This window comes from Lissotriton helveticus, chromosome 7 (genome assembly GCF_964261635.1).
Source record: "Lissotriton helveticus chromosome 7, aLisHel1.1, whole genome shotgun sequence".
NCBI classification, from domain to species: Eukaryota; Metazoa; Chordata; class Amphibia; order Caudata; family Salamandridae; genus Lissotriton; species Lissotriton helveticus.
The window spans coordinates 1,711,401,242-1,711,419,829 of NC_136068.1; the positions used below are offsets into that span (position 1 = coordinate 1,711,401,242).

Consider the following 18,588-nt stretch of genomic DNA (forward strand, 5'->3'; position numbering starts at 1 on the left):
ACCCACCATGGTTTGGAAAGAGGGGTGGCTACACCCATTTCCTTTGTCCAGTTTCGCACCAGAGCAGGGGCTGGTAGGCCGTAAAACCGGTTTGAACAGGGCTATGACCGGGGACACCAAATGTGCCCCCAGTGCAGACATCAAAGCACTCTTCAGTGCACCCACCCAGCCCCAATACACTAAAGCCTGTCTGGGAGGTGGTTACACCTCCCTGTGACAGGAAACCTACTGTCCAGGCCTCCCCTGCTGGAGTTTCGGTCAGCAGCAGGAGGCCAGACTCGTGTCTCTTGGTGATGCTGGCATTCTTTTAAACTATTAACGGTCGGACCAGTGTGTACATGTCTCTCCCTCTAGAAGGGTGGAATTCTATCCCCGCCACCAGGACTGGCGGGGGGTGGAGGGATAGGATTCCAAGCTGTTTGACGCCAAACACGACATGTTTCCATGCAGCCATTCCAAAGTTAGCATTTACAGTGAGGTTATAATGCACTTATGAGTATATGGTCTGGCTGCATCACAGAACAGCCTCAGAGAATATGCTTTGAAAGCTGCAGAGGGGTCCAGCTCATGCATGGGCACCCTCTCAGATGAAACCAAGCACTCTGCCTTCAGGATTGATAAGGCCTGCCATAGGAGTGACTTACAGGCTTATATGTGTCCGTGATTAAAGGTAGATATAGGTAACCTACATCCTAGTAAGGGGTGCATGCACCACCTTACCCAGGCCGCAGTAGCAGTCCTGTGGGACTTCTTCTGCATTTCGGAAGGCTTCCTAGGGGTGGCATAATACATACTTCAGCCCCTGGTAGGCCTCTGGGGTACCTATGCCCTGGTACCATATACTAGGGTCTCACAAGGGTACCCCAGTAACCAAACTGGAGTGTACCTAAAGTACATGTAATCAATTTAGAGAGGAAAGCAGATAGGCTGGGGCCCTGATTAGCAGAATCCCAGACAAACTAAGTCAAAAACCATCAAAACACCAGGAAAAAAGTGGGGGTAACCATGCAGTCAGATTCCACCTTCCTAAACTTACCATCTGCCACTGTGATGCCACCCACACCCCGTTCACCGCTGCTGGATTTCTTGAAACCGGACTTGTGGCAACGGCAAGTACATGGCTGATGAAGGACACCTATTGTACATTTCAGCTTACGTCACTTCATCCTGAATCCCTGGCCAATTTGTGCAGACATCTGGGTGCAAGGATTGAGGATGGTGTAATGACCCCCATCAGACATCAGTTATACAGAGCAGTTTCATCATGAGTAGAGGTGGGATCAACAGCTGTCGTATTTCATTGGCACCCGCTTAGTCTGCTGTGACGGTTTCTCGTACAATGTTGTTCCAAGGGGCACCAGGTTGAGGAGGTGATGCAACTTCTCCAATGCAGCCGACACATCTAGGGAAGAGAGTAAAGAACGAAAGATGAAGTCAGAAGGACTGAAACCAGTAGAAGTAAGTTGAGAAGGAAAAATGTATGAGCACCAACTAAGTAACAAGTCTGCCCCTTCAGCAAATGCCACGTAGATCACTAAACGAACCAAAAAGAAATTCTCAAATCATTTCAGGCTGACTTTCTATGACCACTTCATCCTATAGCTCCTCTCATGGCTTGTCTGAAATTTTGACTCTACAGAAGTCACACCTTTATTAGGTTATAGTGGTAGAGATTCTAGGGTATCTATTCTCGTTGGCTTGGCTCGTCGTGCGGTTCGCCCAAAAATGTGTTACCTTCACCACCGCTGGACCTACCCTCGTTCTCCATGTCCTCACCTACATTTGTGGCTGTGGATTTGGTGAATTTAGTGATCCTTCATCTCGATTCTTGACGCTACATCCTTTCACCTTGATCCTTGTGGGGCTTGAGAACCTGGGCTTGCCTTCCTCAATGTGACCTGGCACCATAATTCACTCACCTCTGACTACTTTACCTTGCATATGTCACATCCAGCCTTGTGTTATATCTTAACACTGAGGACGGCTGCAGGAAAGACCAGGCAAGCCTTGAAGTTCCAGCTACAGAATGCGGGTGGTGGAATAGGAAACTGGCACTAGGATGCAGAAAGGCGGGAGATCCAGCGTTCTCCAGCCATACTTGCACTTTGCGCTGCTATCCACCCTTTGCTGGCGCTGTTCAAGCACCTCACTGCCGCCTTTCTTCTCTTGGGGGATGGCTCAGCTTCCATTGCAAGATGGCGGCAGCAGTTTGCATAAATCCTTGTGCCTTAGTCGCATTGAATGGATGTTTGAGCATACATGCATTGCAAGGAACACTCTTTAGCGTTCACTTATAATTATAATATTTTTAAAAGCAGTGGAAGGATATGTGATGGAAAGTGGGTCATTTGATTGAATAATCTGTCAGTAACTTCCTTGTCTGGGCTCCAACTCTAGATACACTCCAACGCTTTGTCCTAGTTGCCAAGCAACCCACCAAAATACAAAATCGAGAAACTATCCCCCCTGGGCAGGAAAAAGAGCCAGGCAGAGACGGTTAATAGAAAGAGCACTTCAAAGAACAAGAGCTGCAATTAGAGAATAGCAAGAAGCGGGAGAAATCGAGGGGAGAGGAGACAGCCGCTGAAAAAAGAGTCCTTCAGGTGGAAGAAGGTGTGAAAGACCAGATTAGAGCATGGAAGAGAAGAGTGCAGTGGAGGCAGAGACCTCCTGACCGAGGCTTCCGACACCTAGCTTACAGGTATGCAGTCCAAGAGACATCCAGGTATCCCGGCACACAACCCAACACTCGGGCTTGTGCAACCCATACATTCACAATCCGATGACACACAAGCATTAATTCATGGATGGATGAATGCAGACTTATGTACTCTAGGCACTCTACAGAGATTGCAATGCAGAAATCACTACTTCTTGGTGTAGGAATACCTTAATCTCCTCACTCTGTTTGGAACGAGCACCTGTAGGTAACAATATTGGCCCCTGTAAGTTCCCATTTCATCCTTGGGTCCTTTTGCATAATTTTGCCAGATGGGACTTACATTTGCCACGTTTGCAGTTGCCAACTTAATGTGCATCGAAAGCATGTATCCTGCCCTTATAAAAAATGTTGTCAACTGTTTGTGTACTTTATTTGACAAATGAAACGAAGACAACCAGTCTAGGACAGGAAGCATGTTGTTTGGGGTTTACGAAGAGATCATGGAACTCTTCGTGCGGTGTGTACTCTACAAACTTTAGTATCCTTTACAAAACGTTTATTTAGAGTTTACAATGTTGACAATATCACTTAATTTAGAACTTGTTTCCTACTCGTTTTTGTAGCGAACCTGCTAGGCACAATGCGTTTTCTTTTTCTAGTTTTCATGCCTTTGACTGTGTCTCTATCATGTTTGCATGTCACTGGAGGCTGCAGGGAATGAACAAATGGACAATTAAGAAAGATTTGCATAATCACTTGCTATGATCAAGCAGTGCCCGGCCTCTGAAATACACACAAGTTATGACGCTAATTCATGCTTCAAGATTCCTTTCTAACAACTGAATCTGTGAAAACAGCAAATGCCATAACGGTGCATGGTGAACCCTTCCTGACGCATGACGCTTGCATTTCTCTTCAATCAACCAATAGCAAAGCAGCATTTCCACATAACGTTCCAGTCCTGCTTCAAATTGTTTTGGAATAGATGAAGCCCTGTGCATTCACAAGCCAAACCTGAAAAGGGGTTTTAAAGCTTAAGTGCAAAACGAGCATGGTGGAGGGAAGACACTGGACAGAAAGAAGGGGTGGGCGAAGCACAGGAGAAAGTGCTCAGCTGAGAAAAGTATTGGAGAGGATAGAGCCTGGAGGAGAAAGAGGGAAGTTATCCAGACACTTCTGTGATGGCGCACATGAAGGCAGAGTGCTGTTACACACAGCAAGGTGACTGTAGGCATTCAAGGACTAGGAACTTTCAATATTAAAACATCAAAATCCACGCGCTTGTCACCACTGCACTTTGATCTTGTGCATGTGGATGATGACGTCAGGTGTCCTCTAAGCTCTCGCACACTGTGACTGGTTTGTGCTCTGGAGCACACCGAGTCTTAAGTTTCATGTATTTGGTAATATTGGGGGTATGTCCTGCTATGCAAACACTAGTTACAAATGAACAAGCAAGATAGGAATTCCGAACACAGAAGTTGTAAATCCACTCAAAGTCCATTAACCACAAGTTGTTAGTGATGATCTGAAGAAACTTTCATGTCTGTGTTCTTGTTCTCTTTTGAAAATGATTCTTTATTGAACAAGACGAATACATCAAGCTGATCAAATCAAATATTCAAAATCCATTAGCAGACGCGTTTTGTCCCAATAGGGACTTCTTCAAGGCTCTAATGAGTTCAGGGTGTGTATTCACGTTCAAAATTCTGTGTCCGCAATTAATTCTTGAGACACAGAGGTAAAATATCTGTGTAGTCACCATTGGAGTGGCATGGTAGCCAGTAACAGCCGTCTTAGCGTCTGCTTCAAATGCGTTGAAAAAAAAGTTACAAATGACATCCTTAATAACTGGTGGGAGATGATGGATGGCATACATAAATTAAATCTATTCAGTTGTAGTTAGTCGGGCCACGTATTTCTGCATCTTGTTTTTGCCACTGTGCGAGTATCTTATTTTGTAAATTTTATTCTAGTGAAAGGCGTATGTTTTTAGTTCCCATTTTAAAGAGATCGGGATTACGACCATGTCGTCGGGCATTGTTATTTTTACAGTTACTAGCCAATAAACTGTGTTCTAAGAATCGTATCCTTCTTGAAAAAAGTGCTTTATCAAAGGAAATTTATGGTCACTTGAATGCTCATTTTGTACTGTAACGGTGGTAAAATTTTAGGATTGTGATATCGTAAATTTTGCTTTTTTTAACTTTATCATGTATAATATTATAACTATGGTTTTTATGAAATTGTCTTTGCATGATATATTTGTGTGCTTTTATGATTGCTTTAACAATCGAATAAAGCTTTTCTTGACTTGATTACAGTATGTATTGATTAAATGTCACACTGATTTTAAAATTTGAGAAAACCCATTTCAAATCCAAATAGTGTCATATCCTGTGTTTCAATTAAAGAAATTCAATGTTGTAGTAATATTGTTGAGTGCTGGGGTACATCTGTCTGTCTAAAGCTTAGCACGGCAATCCTTTTGAAGAACCTTCCATCACCACCCAAGGTAGTGGGGTGTTTTTTTACCCTGATGGGCACCTAAACTAATTCTTTTTCATACTTTGAATTTGCCAACACGCTGCCCACCTTTACAATTCTTTGTTCTTCTTATGTATGACTGTCAGTGCCACCACTTCCCCCTGTCTATTTTGCAGACTTTACTCTGCTCCAGTAGTAAGAGGCCACCCTGAGATTTCAGGACATCTCTGTTCAGATCACATGACACTCTAGCCCAAGACTGCATCAAGAAGGACCACCTCCTTTTGGGAGATTCTGTAGAACACTCGCTTGTCCGTAGAGTCATTTCCTGTATCGCCCGACCTTTCCTGTCTGCGCAGGGTGCTGCAGTGTGTAACCCGCCCCATCAGTTGGACCCCCAAACTCTCCCTTTTCTGAATTAGTGTCTGGGGGGTGGATGCCCTTTCACGAGCTTCTTCAGAACCCCCACCCCTTTCCTGCTCTGGCCAAGGAAATTGTTGTATCTTGAATCCTCCTGCTGCTCAGCTAGAGTGCTTGTGAAATAGAATGTTTGATGATTAGAATGTTGCTGTGCTGTGAATGTCAGTTGAGTGAGGGCTGAGCAGCAGGACAGCTGCTCCTGATGGGGTTACATCATAACTTAACATCATAATTAATAAAGCAACTAAAGAACCTACAGTTCCAGCATCATTCGATTACTTCAGAAATCTTAAAACACTCAATCTATCCTTGTCAGGAAGGTGTTAATTACCCTCCTTATACTCTTCCTTACAAGTTACTTACTGAGGACGGAGGGCAGGAGGGAGTGAATACACCAGAACTTAACCCGTAACACGTCCTATTATCGGGGTTCTTTACAACCCTGAGGGTTTGGGCAGCAGGACATCTGAAGCCATAATAAAACCAAATGGAATTCTGCTGATTGGGTTTTGTGCATGAATTCTGACCTTGGTGTAACGGAATGAAATCTTGGTGTATTGTGGGCATGCATGGAGTGAAAATGCCTAAAGCCCATACCTATTATATGCGGGCCCTGGCTTGTTTCTTGTAATTCCAGACATATTGTGAGCACACATGGCATCACTACTTGTACCCCTAGTAAAATGGGGACTGGCCCCATCGGGAACATTCTTGGCTGCTTATGGGCATCTGTGGCCACCTACTGCCTATACCTGGCATAATGGTGGTAATACTTGGCATATTGTGGTCATTTATGGCATCTTGATGACTGCTCTTGTCAAAATGATAATGCCAGAATTATGGTGGCATTTTTTGCAAATTGTGGGCATCCATGACATTAGTAATTCAAAGGCACACAACAAAAACATCTATACACGCTTGCCAGTGGTGCAATTGAGATCTTGGGGAAAATTATAGATTGATGTATGAGTGCCAAAAGTACATACAAGACAAGCATAGGCAAATCCATTCGGTCTGGCTGTTAATGGTGGGCCTTTAACCTATTGTCCTTGCCAGTGCTTGTGTATACACTGGCTGCCATGTTAGAAAAGTGACCATACCCTATTTTTAATTTACCATTCCAAGATGGCTGTCATGTTTACAAGCAATATGTTGGCCACATTGGCACGGCGAAGAATGATAAAAAAAACTGGGACAAATGTGAAGTCCAATGCTTATGTGCACACTAATGACCTCATTTGGCTTGTTCTTTGCAATACAGTATAATTGGTTTACTGTTCCATACTGGCCATTTTGGAGACTTCACTAAAAATACAGCATTGGAAAAGCCATGCAAGCATGCTACACCCATGAAAGTAGTGCTTGCATGGGTTGTGTCGCAATGAAGGCAGTCCAGTGTCCCAGTAGCAGCTTGAAGTGCACTGCTGAACACTCCCAAAGAAAGAAAATAGAAGTTAATAAAGGGAAACATTGGTCAACCAGTGCACTGATGTGCATTATTTTGTGTGACGGATAACCACATGTGCAGCGGCAAAATGCTGTCACTGGCAGTGAGGTGAGGAGAGCCAGCGGCTGAAGGGGGCTGAACCATTATCCCTAGCTGTCTGATGTGGTGTGTGGAAGCAACATGTAAATAATAATTTAATAGATTAATGGTTACCGACTACTGGTTTAAAACCCCTATAGGCATATATTTTGTTTTCGAGAATTTATTTGAAAACTGGAGTCAGGAGAGGAAGCTGAACCTGTCTGAAACCCCAGACCTAATGATCAAAAGCTGGTGTTCAGGACAACACTTTTTTCAATATGCTAATCCTCTCTTTATTCGAAATGAGTTCATTTTCAAAATGAAATGCTTGTCTGACAGTAAAATGAACGTTCTGATAAACCGCCAATTCGATGTGGGAGACAAATTGACTGCGAAAACAAATATATAATTAACACTGATTTGAGTGATAATCCTTACTACTGTATGGACCCTCGTTTAGGACTGGTAATACCTGTCTACTGAACAACCGTGTAATCTAAGCTAAAGCATTGGGTTGTATGATACAACCACGCATGCCTAAAGCATGCATGCCATTGCTATGCATACCTTTTAGAACGAATTTCATTCTAAAGGTATGATTGGTAAAGGTCTAGGTGTGGTAAAGATTTCCCGCCCTGAGCCCTTATGTACCGCCCCAACCCTATTAACTACCCAACCCCTCCTACCCGGAGCCATAAACCCCGGCCGACCTTAGCTTCAAAAAAAGACCTGCACCCCCACCCTAAGCCTTAAAAACTGCCCCCCCTCCTATCCCTCCACACCTGTCCATAGCTCTAAAATTCGGCCCGCTGGCTTATAAACGGACCCAATCTCCCAAAGGACCAAGCCGCATACTGGCCTTTCTTCCTGCTGCGATCCTTTTGGTTCCTCTCCCCGCCCATCTGCTCACAGCTAGAACACAGACTGCCTTAACCAGGCATAGGGGTGGTCCAGGCATAGTCATGGTTAAGGAAAGCGGTGTTGTGCATGCAAGGAAATGGCGCACAGGAGCTTAAGCCCTTGTTGTAAAGGCAGTTTCCCATAGCATAGCTGTAAAAACCTGTGAACTCCATCTTGCTCTGCTATATGCCACCTGAAAGAGTGAAATGTATGTCATTTTGTAAGTGTTCCCCTGTCACTCCAAGGAGATTAAATTCTAGCTGGATTTAGGATATACATGTAAAGGGAAGGATGGAAAAATGAAAGAAATTGAAATGTATAATTGTGGATTGATCCTTTCGTTAATAATGGGGCATGTAAATATGCATTTCCTGTACTGCCCGTTTCCATTGTGGAATTTAGCCTTTTTTATGTATAGGAAAAGGATTATTTCCCCAAAATGTTCTCAAATGTTTCCTGGGGTAGGTGAATCTTCTGGACTCATGAGGTGTGTGTGGGAGGGGGGGGCAGCTTTGCATGAAAGTACTGAAATATGGCATAACTCCAGGTTCAACAAATTCAGTCCGGGAGGGCCTGATCCATGCCAGATTTTAAGCATACCCCCATTTAGATAAATGTAGTTACCTTAAAAATCGGTCAAGTACCCTGAATAACTTATGAGGTTTCAGCAAATTCACACCAATATTGTCTTCTGACATGTTCCATTTGATTGTATTGTTTCAAAAGATCTGAGTGGGGAGCTGCCTCTGGATCAGATCTGCTTCACTGTCTTGGGGCAGGTTAGTACACTCCATCACTTTTCAAGTTCTCCACTGCTGCCGCCTGCAGGGCCCGGCCTGTCCTGTCTGGGTGAGAATGAGGGCAGCAATGCTCTTGCTGGTTGACCCACAACCACTAAAAGGACATGGTGTGGGGACCAAGGGCTGCACTGCCCATGCCTGGTTGGTTTGTAACCACTGGCTGGCATTTGTTAACAATTGTCCTCTTGCATCGACCCTCCAGTCCTCAATTTTCTGTGTCCTTAATTTGGGCTCGTAGTTGCAGGTGGGGGCCAGCGGCACTCCTGTTTTGGAGCTGGGACTTATTTTTTAGCATCGGACTTTGACCAAGAAGAAAGAGGAAGAGGAGGTCAGATGGAAAAACAATGGCAAAGGAAGATGGCACGGAGGCTAGTGAGAGTGATATAAAGGGCGGGAGTGTAGGGTGGTGCCTGAAGAAGGCATGAGGTGGAATTAAGTTTATGCAGCCGGTGTCGCACTTCAAATGTTGGGACCCAGTACTCCTTCTTTTACAAGTAAATACTCCCTGGGGAGCTGGGAGAAGGTGTGAGTGGTTGAGATCTTGGAGGTTTTCCGAGTACTCTGTTTCTGGTGATACCCCAAGTCACGCGCTGTCCTGCTGTTTTCCAAAATGAGAACCGAATCTGAGATTGTCAGCCCCCTCATGCCTCATCACCTATCCTTCTACCAAGAAGAAAGGATTGGTGGCTCTTATGACCGCTGGATGCCCTATGTATCAGGAAGACGCCATCTTACTTCCTTGCCCACCCTCACCATCCCCGTGAACCCATTCCATGTTCGTGTCATGCATCCTGCAATAAAATACCAGCTACTTCAGTGGATCGGCCTGTCAAACAGGTTTTCCAAAAGTAAATACTCGGAACACGACTACATCATGTGGTTTCAAGTCTGTCTGATCTGCAAAAGCATATTTTGTAGCCGTCTGCTGTTTCTATCTTTTTTTTTAATGTTTTATTAAATTGATTTTAAGGTCTTACATTGCATGGACCACGTCGTTGCCGACATTAAAGCAGTTTATTATATTTTATGGTGTGTGAATTTGCCGTTGCTAGAAGATACACAAAGATCTTTACAAACTAGGGAAAAAATTAAATGCATTGTAACACGATGTTGGCATGCAATATTACAAGACACTAAGGCTTTATTTACATTGCAATGTAATATTATAATCGGACACTTCAAATCATCTTTATTCGACTGCTGTTGCAGTCATAAGAGTGCAGTGTAAAACAGTAAAACACATAAAACCACATAAGACCAGAAACCTATTTTAAGAATATCCATTTGTTCAGTTATGGTGATCTTATGCAACCTAAAAATAACATCCAGAGAAAGATGAACAATTAAAATGCTGTATGCTTCAACACACTGCACTAGAGTGAGCCTACACTCTTAAACTTATAAATCCAACTGACTCACACTGATAGTGTAATCCACAAGTCATGTATTTTGCTTGCTCACAATGCTGATTCATCCCAGTAGCCAACACGTGTTTCGTCGAGGTTATCGACTTCGTCAGGGCTACAAAATGCCAAAGAAAAATAACAATATGGGTTTTTCTAAATTAAACATTGAAAAGATTATATTGTGATTACAAACTGAACATTCACACTATCAGTGTGTGCTAATTGGATTTATAAGAATATGTATAGGATCCTGCGTAGGGTTCCTATTTGTGAATGAAGGGTGAACATTCCTCCTTTGTGTGCACCACTTCTATATATTTTTTGCATTTGATTTGTGTTCTCAAGTGAGCGCTGAGGGAACCCTCCTATCTCACTCTTCCTTAGCGGTTACGCTCTTAAACGTTGCAGCCATGCTTGTCTGAACTAGACAAAGAAAACTGTTTAGTCCGGGCACATGGATAGTCTGGAGCAGGCTTCGCCAACGAGTAGCTCGTGAGCTAATGGTAGCTCTCCAGATTCTTGGAAGTAGCTCTCCTATGTGTAGCCCACAATGTTATGTTATTTTAATTTGTAACATGCACAAATCACCCTAGGAGGGGTATCTCGGCGTATCACAGACCGAGTCTCGGCTAACTAGGTCCTAAACAGCTTTCTTAACAAATTTCCTAAATTTTAAATGATCTGTACATTGACGTAGGTAGAGGAGAAGCTTATTCCAGTACAGAGAGTCCAAATAGGAAAAAGACCTGCCTCCTGAACAAGGAACAATAATCCGGGCTTTGTCACTGGATCTCAATGATCTGGCCGATGAGAGCAAAGCTAGTCCGACAGATAGCTTGGGCCATTCCCATTTAAGGATTTATGTGTCAGACATCAGATTTTTAAAATTAATCTTTTATGAATTGGCAATCAATGAAGAGGGTAGAAGAAGGTGTTTGGGTGGTAGGTTAGTTATAGACCAGCTGTGGTGTTCTGGACCACTTGTAGTTTATGAATCATCGTCTCATTGATGGAAGCCAATACAGCATTGCAATAATCTAGACGGCTGATGACTAGAGCATGAATCAAAGTCTTCCTCAGAATTGTGACAATGTCTGGTTGTAATATACGTGTACCAAAACTGAAAACCATGTATTTGAGATGAAAATGTGTAGATTTTCACAACTCATAAGCAGATGTTTGGCGAAAAGTGATTTGAATTTCCAATGTAAATTTAAAGCTGAGATTTGAGTGATACAAGTATGCTGTGCAGGGAAGACATATTACTGATATTGCCATGGGACAACTGCTGGTAATCTTGCACATGGAGGCCACTAAAGTAAGCTTGTCTATTGTGATCTCTATTACAACACTATTAGTAGCTCAGCATGATTTTTATTGAAGGTAAGTAGCTCTTACAGAAGAGGTGGAAGACCCCTGGTCTGGAGCGTGCATTGACCCTAAAAAATGAGCTCGTTTTGAAGCATATTTCATCATTATGAAGTTGCTTCAAGATCACTGAATACAGTGCTTCAAGTTTTCAGATTTGAGCAAGGACATTACAATCTTTTTGGTATTTTTGATAAAAACCGCCTAAAAAAAGAGAAAATGCATCATTGACTGTTTAAAAATGTTCTTGCAAGGGCACACAAGTGAGTCAAGGTTATGTTGAAAACCTAAAAGAAAATATTTTATTATGCCTACACAAAGAGCATTCCTATCGTCCTCTCCCGCCATGCAAATAATTACTAAGGGTATTGTCATGGTTCAAGTGAAGCTAAGCCGAAATTGACCTCTTTGTTAATTCTCTGCCGAATTTTTTTTCTCCCGGGCATAATTTAACAATCGAAATCGAACTCCTTATTGTAACACAAGTTTCGACGTCTGTGAATGGTTGGTAAATGCCAATATTGGTTAAAAAAAAGTCTACAAATGCTAGCCACAAGATGTCCAGTCCTTTATCACAAGCTAAGAACTCTTTTATAATGTTTCTTCTTAACTTCGCTTCTTCATTTTTTCAGATTGACAGCCATAGCAAGGGGGGGGGGGGGGGGTGGGAGGGACACATTTGAGCTAGATTGCAAATATAGCTTAATCCTAGCTGATTATGGCAAATAAAGTGTGATGTAGGAGGAACAACAGATGGGAGCTTACGACAGAGGCGGTTTTCTTCTGTTTGAAAGACTGATATGTCCCTGGTGCCCCAGACTCCTGCCCAATAAGTAGCAACCGGTACACATTGCATGGAATACATTTCTGGCATAGGGACAAACACTTGATCACCTGACTAAACTGAAAAGAGAACCAATTTCCCTGGATAACTTGGTTCTCCGCTCACAAGTAGGAAAATGTGTTAATACTGATTAGGTGTTGCATCCAACTGAAATGCTAGGGATAGAGTTGCCTTTCGATCAACAAACCATAATAAAGGATTTTACAAAATTGGTCAGCAATTCATGGGATCCCATAAATTCTACAAATCTGACACTAAATTATGCTAACCTGCTGCATTTTCTGCATCGATTGTTTTTAGCTCTGGCTTTACAGTGCAACTGTCACTAACCTTTTAACCCACTTCACTCCCGCACAAATACTTGTCTATTCCTGTGATATTTACTTGTGATGCGTAACATTTCCATAAACTTTACTTTCACAAGCCAGAGCATTTTTTTTTCAATAAGAGGCCCCGTCTCACGCTTCTGCACAGGCTCTTGTGCAACAGCTGCTTGTCTTCTTTGGTTGCACCACGCTCCTTCCAATTTCCTCATCCTGGAAAACCCAAGACATGACATTCAGAGTTGGGAAATGGCGCTGATGTGGCCCTGTGGCTGCCGGTGTTTTCTCTGTGCCTCAATTGCCTGCAGGCCAATGAACAATTCCTGGTAGTTGCTACATGAAGCAGCTTTTTTTTTTGTTTTGTTTTTACTGCACCTCCTCAAGAAAAATCTGTAAACTTCGTTCTACCTGAAGTACAACATTGTCTGAATTTATCAGACTACACTGGTATAATGAAAACTTGATCCACTCTGGTGCCGCTACAAGTTTTTATTTTTTAGGGTTCATGAATTTGAAGTTAAAACAAACAAATAACCACACACACGAAACAAAAGTAAGTTTGTACCACAAAACAGAAATTAGTTTTAACTCACTTTTCTAGAATGGTTAGTTGGATTTCAAAGAGTAACTTACTGACTTGGGACCTGAGAATCAGCACTTCTTTCACTAATGGTCCCTATCTAATTGATCTCCCTCCCCCCACCCAGCCCCGCCTGTGCTATTGTCCCACTGCCCACTGTCTCTGACTTAGCCCATCTGTCAGTGCAGTTCCTGTAGCTTTTCTGCGCTCATGGGCACATGTCCCTGACCCGCTCACTCGCCACGCGGCACTGTCTCAATACTCCACCCAGTGTACCTCTTCATCTCTCTCCGCCCCTCCCAGTCCACCCCTCTGCACCTCTCATTCCTGCCTCCACTCCGCCGGGCCCATTTGTCTTACCATGTGCCAAACCTATGTGTCTGCTACTCCATATAGACCAGAATTGCCCGTTAATCAGATGTTTCTGGCCTATTATCTGTTTTTAAGCAGGTCAACTATACAGAAGGTATGTATTCCAGCTAGGAGCACAAACCTCAGAAGGAACTCCCCAATGATTTCTGGACTTAGAAGGGCATCTGCAAAGGGATTATGGATTCACTCCCAAAGCATTTGCAATCTAGATACCTGTGTAAGATGCGGTACTGGGTGCTGCCGACAGTGTGGTACATATTGAATATTGGTGGTAAGCAGCGCTCTAGTAGATTCCATCAGTAACCCCCATCTTCCTCTGGTGCGGGCTGGAACTTCCTTGGTTGTTTTGATGAAGCGACTTGTTGTCTGGCCTTTTCACTGTATTCGTGGGCAGTGAATGGATACTGGGTAGTTCTCAAGTGAAAGACCGTGGTTTACCTCTCACTATTGCACTGCTGAACATGTCAATGATTGTAACTGGGTCTTGATCCGCTTGTGTCAAGCACTCCAGACCTGATCTAGTAGGTGGTTATGGGCTAGGAACTCTGATGCAGTATAACACAAATAACATTTAGTTTATGTCCACATCAAGCCGCAACCATCTTTTAGCAGACACACGTATTTCTTGCTATGGAGTTCAACCAATCAGTAAAAGCAGTCTTCTACAAAGCAAATATTTAATTCCTTCTGCCATCCAGTGGTCCAAATGATTGTTATTGTTTCTTGCTTTTAATGACTGTCATTGAGCCCTGTGGTTTCAGGGGGTCAAAGGTTGCCATTATTGGGTTGCCCCGGGTATTGAATATTAGGACCCCGAAACAGACTGAGACCCATCGGATTAAGGGAAATGGAGTCTTTGAGAATGCATGTGTTGGAAGAGGTTTGACGGGCAACTCCGTGGCATTCAATGAGCAGAAAAGCCAGCATTACCTTCACACTCCTCAATGAGACCTCCATTTTAAGTCAATCACCATGCCCTTCTAAAAGGGTACCTGCAATGCTGTTTACTTTATTCCCCCCTTGGGGTCTGTTAAACTCCTCCCTCAATGAAAAAGTGCTCTCCCTGGTACTTCTAGTGTAACACTCTGGATATTTGAAAGAGGGAGCAATAACAGAAAAAAATATAAGGCACATCCCAGTTTGTTGAAAATCAACTGGGTAAGAAATTTTCTCTAATCAGAGGGAAAATAATTCACATTGTCATGAGGGACTTTCTGACTAAAGGTTGAAGGGTCTACTAGGAACATGCCCTGTACTAGGTACTGGCAGATACGTGCATCCTATTAGGTTTTGTCTGTACTGAGCAGTGTATTAGCCTCTGGTAATAAGCCCCCCACTGTATTAGTTTCTTGTGCAAAGCTGCACTGAAGTAGGTTTTGGTGTTGGTGTCAAGTTCTTGTGATTGGGAGAATGGTTTTGTGTTCTGTTGGTGTTTCAGGTTGTCTTTGGTTCTGGTCATAATGTGAACTTTATCAAGTTTTGGTGGTAAGGTGACCTGTATTATGATCTGCTTCTTAGCAGTGCTGTATTAGATTTGCATAATAAGGTCCTCTGACTTAGGTTCTGTTGCAAATGTGAGCTTCCGGCAGGGCACTGTCCTAGGTTCTGCTAGTATGTAACCGTTTTCTGTCTTTCTTCTGTTTCTATTGCAGGCAGGAAATGGGCGCCAGGAGTCGGTGGCATTCCTTGATCCACGAAAGGACAACAGAGGCCGCTCTCGCAGCAAGATCCTTTTCAGGGTCTTCATCGCGGTCCTGCTCGTCCTCATCCTCGCTGGTGTGGTCGGCTTCCTAGTTTGGTTCTTTGCCTGTAAGTCTAACTCCTGGGGAACCTGTGGGAACGTTGCATAATTCTCATCCTTTTTGATTATCTGTGGCATCTGAAGGCAGTTGTGGGGCATCTATCATACTATGATATCCAGGCCATCATGAGCTACTTCAGGGGTAGACGGGAAGGCAATTCCTGTTGGAACCCAACACATTTCTGAAGGGTCATTACTTTACTGGTGAGCAATGGAACACATAGTAGGCGGTGTGCTCTCAGCTATAGCGCTACGGTTCATCCTTAGGGTGGAAGGCCTTCCCCCTCTCATGGTGGGAGAGATGGAGTTCAGACTGTGTTCCTTTAGCCCGGGCTTCTCTGTACACCTTCCCACCAGTGAAATAGTAGTCTACCCTGGACAAACTTCCCTCCCATGTGGATAGCAGTCATTTAAAAGTTTGCACGCTCAACTCCATCTAATAATGAGGAACAAGACGTAAGTATTCTGTATTTAAACTTTTTTGTCTTTCTCTTAAAATATTGACTACATTGATAATTAAAATTCATATATCCTTTTTCGGTGTTGTGTGAAATTTGTATATCCCTATTTAATATGATGACATGACCACAACTGTACAAAGTTTGTTTTTTATAATGTTTATTTTCCTTTTCAAACGGCCATTTATAAGCATTTGTTGCAGAGTACTGTTTGTTTTAACCAATAAACATTTTGATTCTTAAAAGTATTCATGATTATTTTTAATTTGTATTCAAACCCCGTTGCTGTAGCACATCGCCGCAATGCTTATCCTTAAGGCGAGTCTGGAAGGGTGTTTTTCCTCAACCCTCCCCACCACCCATCCCAGATGAATCCCTGAGGGGTCACAGCCTTCTGACTGCATCATACCTGATTAACATTTTCCTTTTTGGGGTCGAAATGGAGCAACCACACAACCGCCACCAACGCATATCACAGGCGCACAGTCCTGCTCTTCTAATCGGCCTTGGTCTACATGGACAGAGATATCTCCTGCTGAGATCAAATCATGGTTTGTGCCAAAATGTTGCATACTGGCAGCACTTTGCACGTTAGTCTACCAGGGTTGTTAATTGTTGCTCCCTTTCCTTGGGTGGCCAAGTGTTTCAGTCCCTGTGTTTGTTCTTTGTCGTCTCCATGTAAACGGGTGCACCGCCCCACCTGTGAACCCAGTGGTGTCCTTGCGGGTTCCATACTGTTCGGTAATGCCTTTACACGCATTCTTTCAAAACTCATGGCCTCCCTGCACTCCAGCCCTCGCATATCTACACATCTTCCATCTGGGGGTGGGGCACACTGATCCACTGCTGAAGTAGATCTTGGATGGATCTCTGACCATAGTTGGAATCCAGTCTTGTGAAGGCCTCTGGCCCTTCATTGATGATCCAGGTTAGACTTTTTGATCAACGTTCTAACCAATAGTTTGCAGGCACCATCCTCACAGATGTAAGCTAGACTTCTCTCAACTATTCTGGCAAGAGCTCTGGTCAGTCCTGGTGAGAACTGACCAGGCCCATCAGATCTTTCAGTCTTCTAAACATACATTTTGCTTCTGTCCTAGTTAAGCGCCCAAGCAGTACGAAGAATGAGAGCAGTAAGGCAACTCCAGATAGTACCACCCTGGTGTACAGTGGACGCATGATACTTGCAAACTTGGATTACTCAACGGATCTGGAGGACCCAACATCCACACGATTCAAGGAGCTGGTCGATGCCCTGCAACAGCTGGTGAGAGCCAATAATGGGCAGTGGGACAACCACAGACCCTCAAAATGTAACATGTCTCTGCTGAATTGAAGTATCTCCTTACCCCACTAATGCTTGTTTTCCATGCAGCTTCTGATTAACTATGGAACTTTTGTGTTTGTCTGTGGTCGCAAGGACACCTGCAATCCTCTGTCCCCACCCCCCGAAATATGCTATCTGGTTTATCCATACCCTGTGCAGTCGGTGGACCCTGCAATGCTCCCGGTCATCTCTACATTTGTCAGTCTACCCTTTAGCAAATCCCATTTTTGTCTTTACTCCGACACCCCCTTTGCCACCTCCTCTTGTAGCGGTCATGTAGACGAGTGTGGATTCTGTGACACTTCCCCCGTATTCTTTGCAGACTTGTACCCTTTACGCTCGACCTCTGTTCTCCCTAGTCTAAGACTATGGAACTCACTCCTCTATACTTCTCCCACCTCCTTTGTTTACTCCCTCGCTCACGTTTTTCTTCCAAGCACAATCATTTCCCTCCCTCTTATCTTCTCTCTTTCTGATCGGATTTCTCCCGTATTTTCCCTATGGTGGCCGCATTGATGCAAACCTTGTAACCTTCTTGGAAAGATACGTGGCTTTCCTAATGCGGTCCCAGGCCGTGCCAATGACCGGATGTGAGCTATTAACCTACTAGACGTATCTCCTTGTCGGAAGGATACATGTATCAATTTCTGATCTTCCCTTTTACAAAGGTAAATGGGGGAGTAGCACTCTCCAGTTATTCTTGCATTGAGACATCCCTATGTGCCCTGGTTACATGTAACCAGCACACATCTATACGTAACAATATATATTTGCATTCGTTCAAAATGTTGGTGGTTCTTTTTGTTGATGCGGCTGTCCATTTCAAGATGTCAGCGATTCCCCAGCAAAGCCATGTGCATGCCCTGCCTGCTCGCTGTCTCTTAACCAGGCACAACCATTGGCCCTTCTTGCATCTCAATGCACTGTGGGAACCAGTCCTTTCTGAAGCTCCACTGTCCGGTGCGTGTTCTGCCTCTAAGCCTCCCTGCACCTCACTGGGCAAATTGCCTTTTGGCACAAGTGACCTTCCCTGGGCAGAATTCAGGTGTCCTTGCCCCCACACCAGAATTGGTTTACACAGACTGCTAGTGGTGGTCATGTCTTTGGCCCCACCAGGGCTCTTCAATAGTAGGAGTACAGCCTTCTACTGCATCACTGCCCCTGTTCACCTCTATTAATGGCTCTTGCAAGACTGGCCAGCTATTGTTGCCCGCTGCTTTTCTCTGAGTTATATCTGAAGATGGGCTTGCTGCACATGTAGACTCTTACCTTAACCCTTGTCTCCATTGGCTGTGTACGCTATGTGAACCGA

At 43.8% G+C, this 18,588-nt stretch overlaps 1 protein-coding gene across 1 annotated transcript in view; it reads left to right on the plus strand.

The window, feature by feature from the left end:
• Window positions 1-18,588, plus strand: part of LOC144770678 (suppressor of tumorigenicity 14 protein homolog) — a 111,322-nt gene that overhangs the window by 15,681 nt on the left and 77,053 nt on the right. Inside the window, exons 2-3 of the mRNA XM_078655394.1 lie at window positions 15,343-15,499; window positions 17,050-17,216. Coding sequence (XP_078511520.1) covers window positions 15,343-15,499; window positions 17,050-17,216 — 324 coding nt within the window. The remainder of the gene's footprint in view (window positions 1-15,342; window positions 15,500-17,049; window positions 17,217-18,588) is intronic.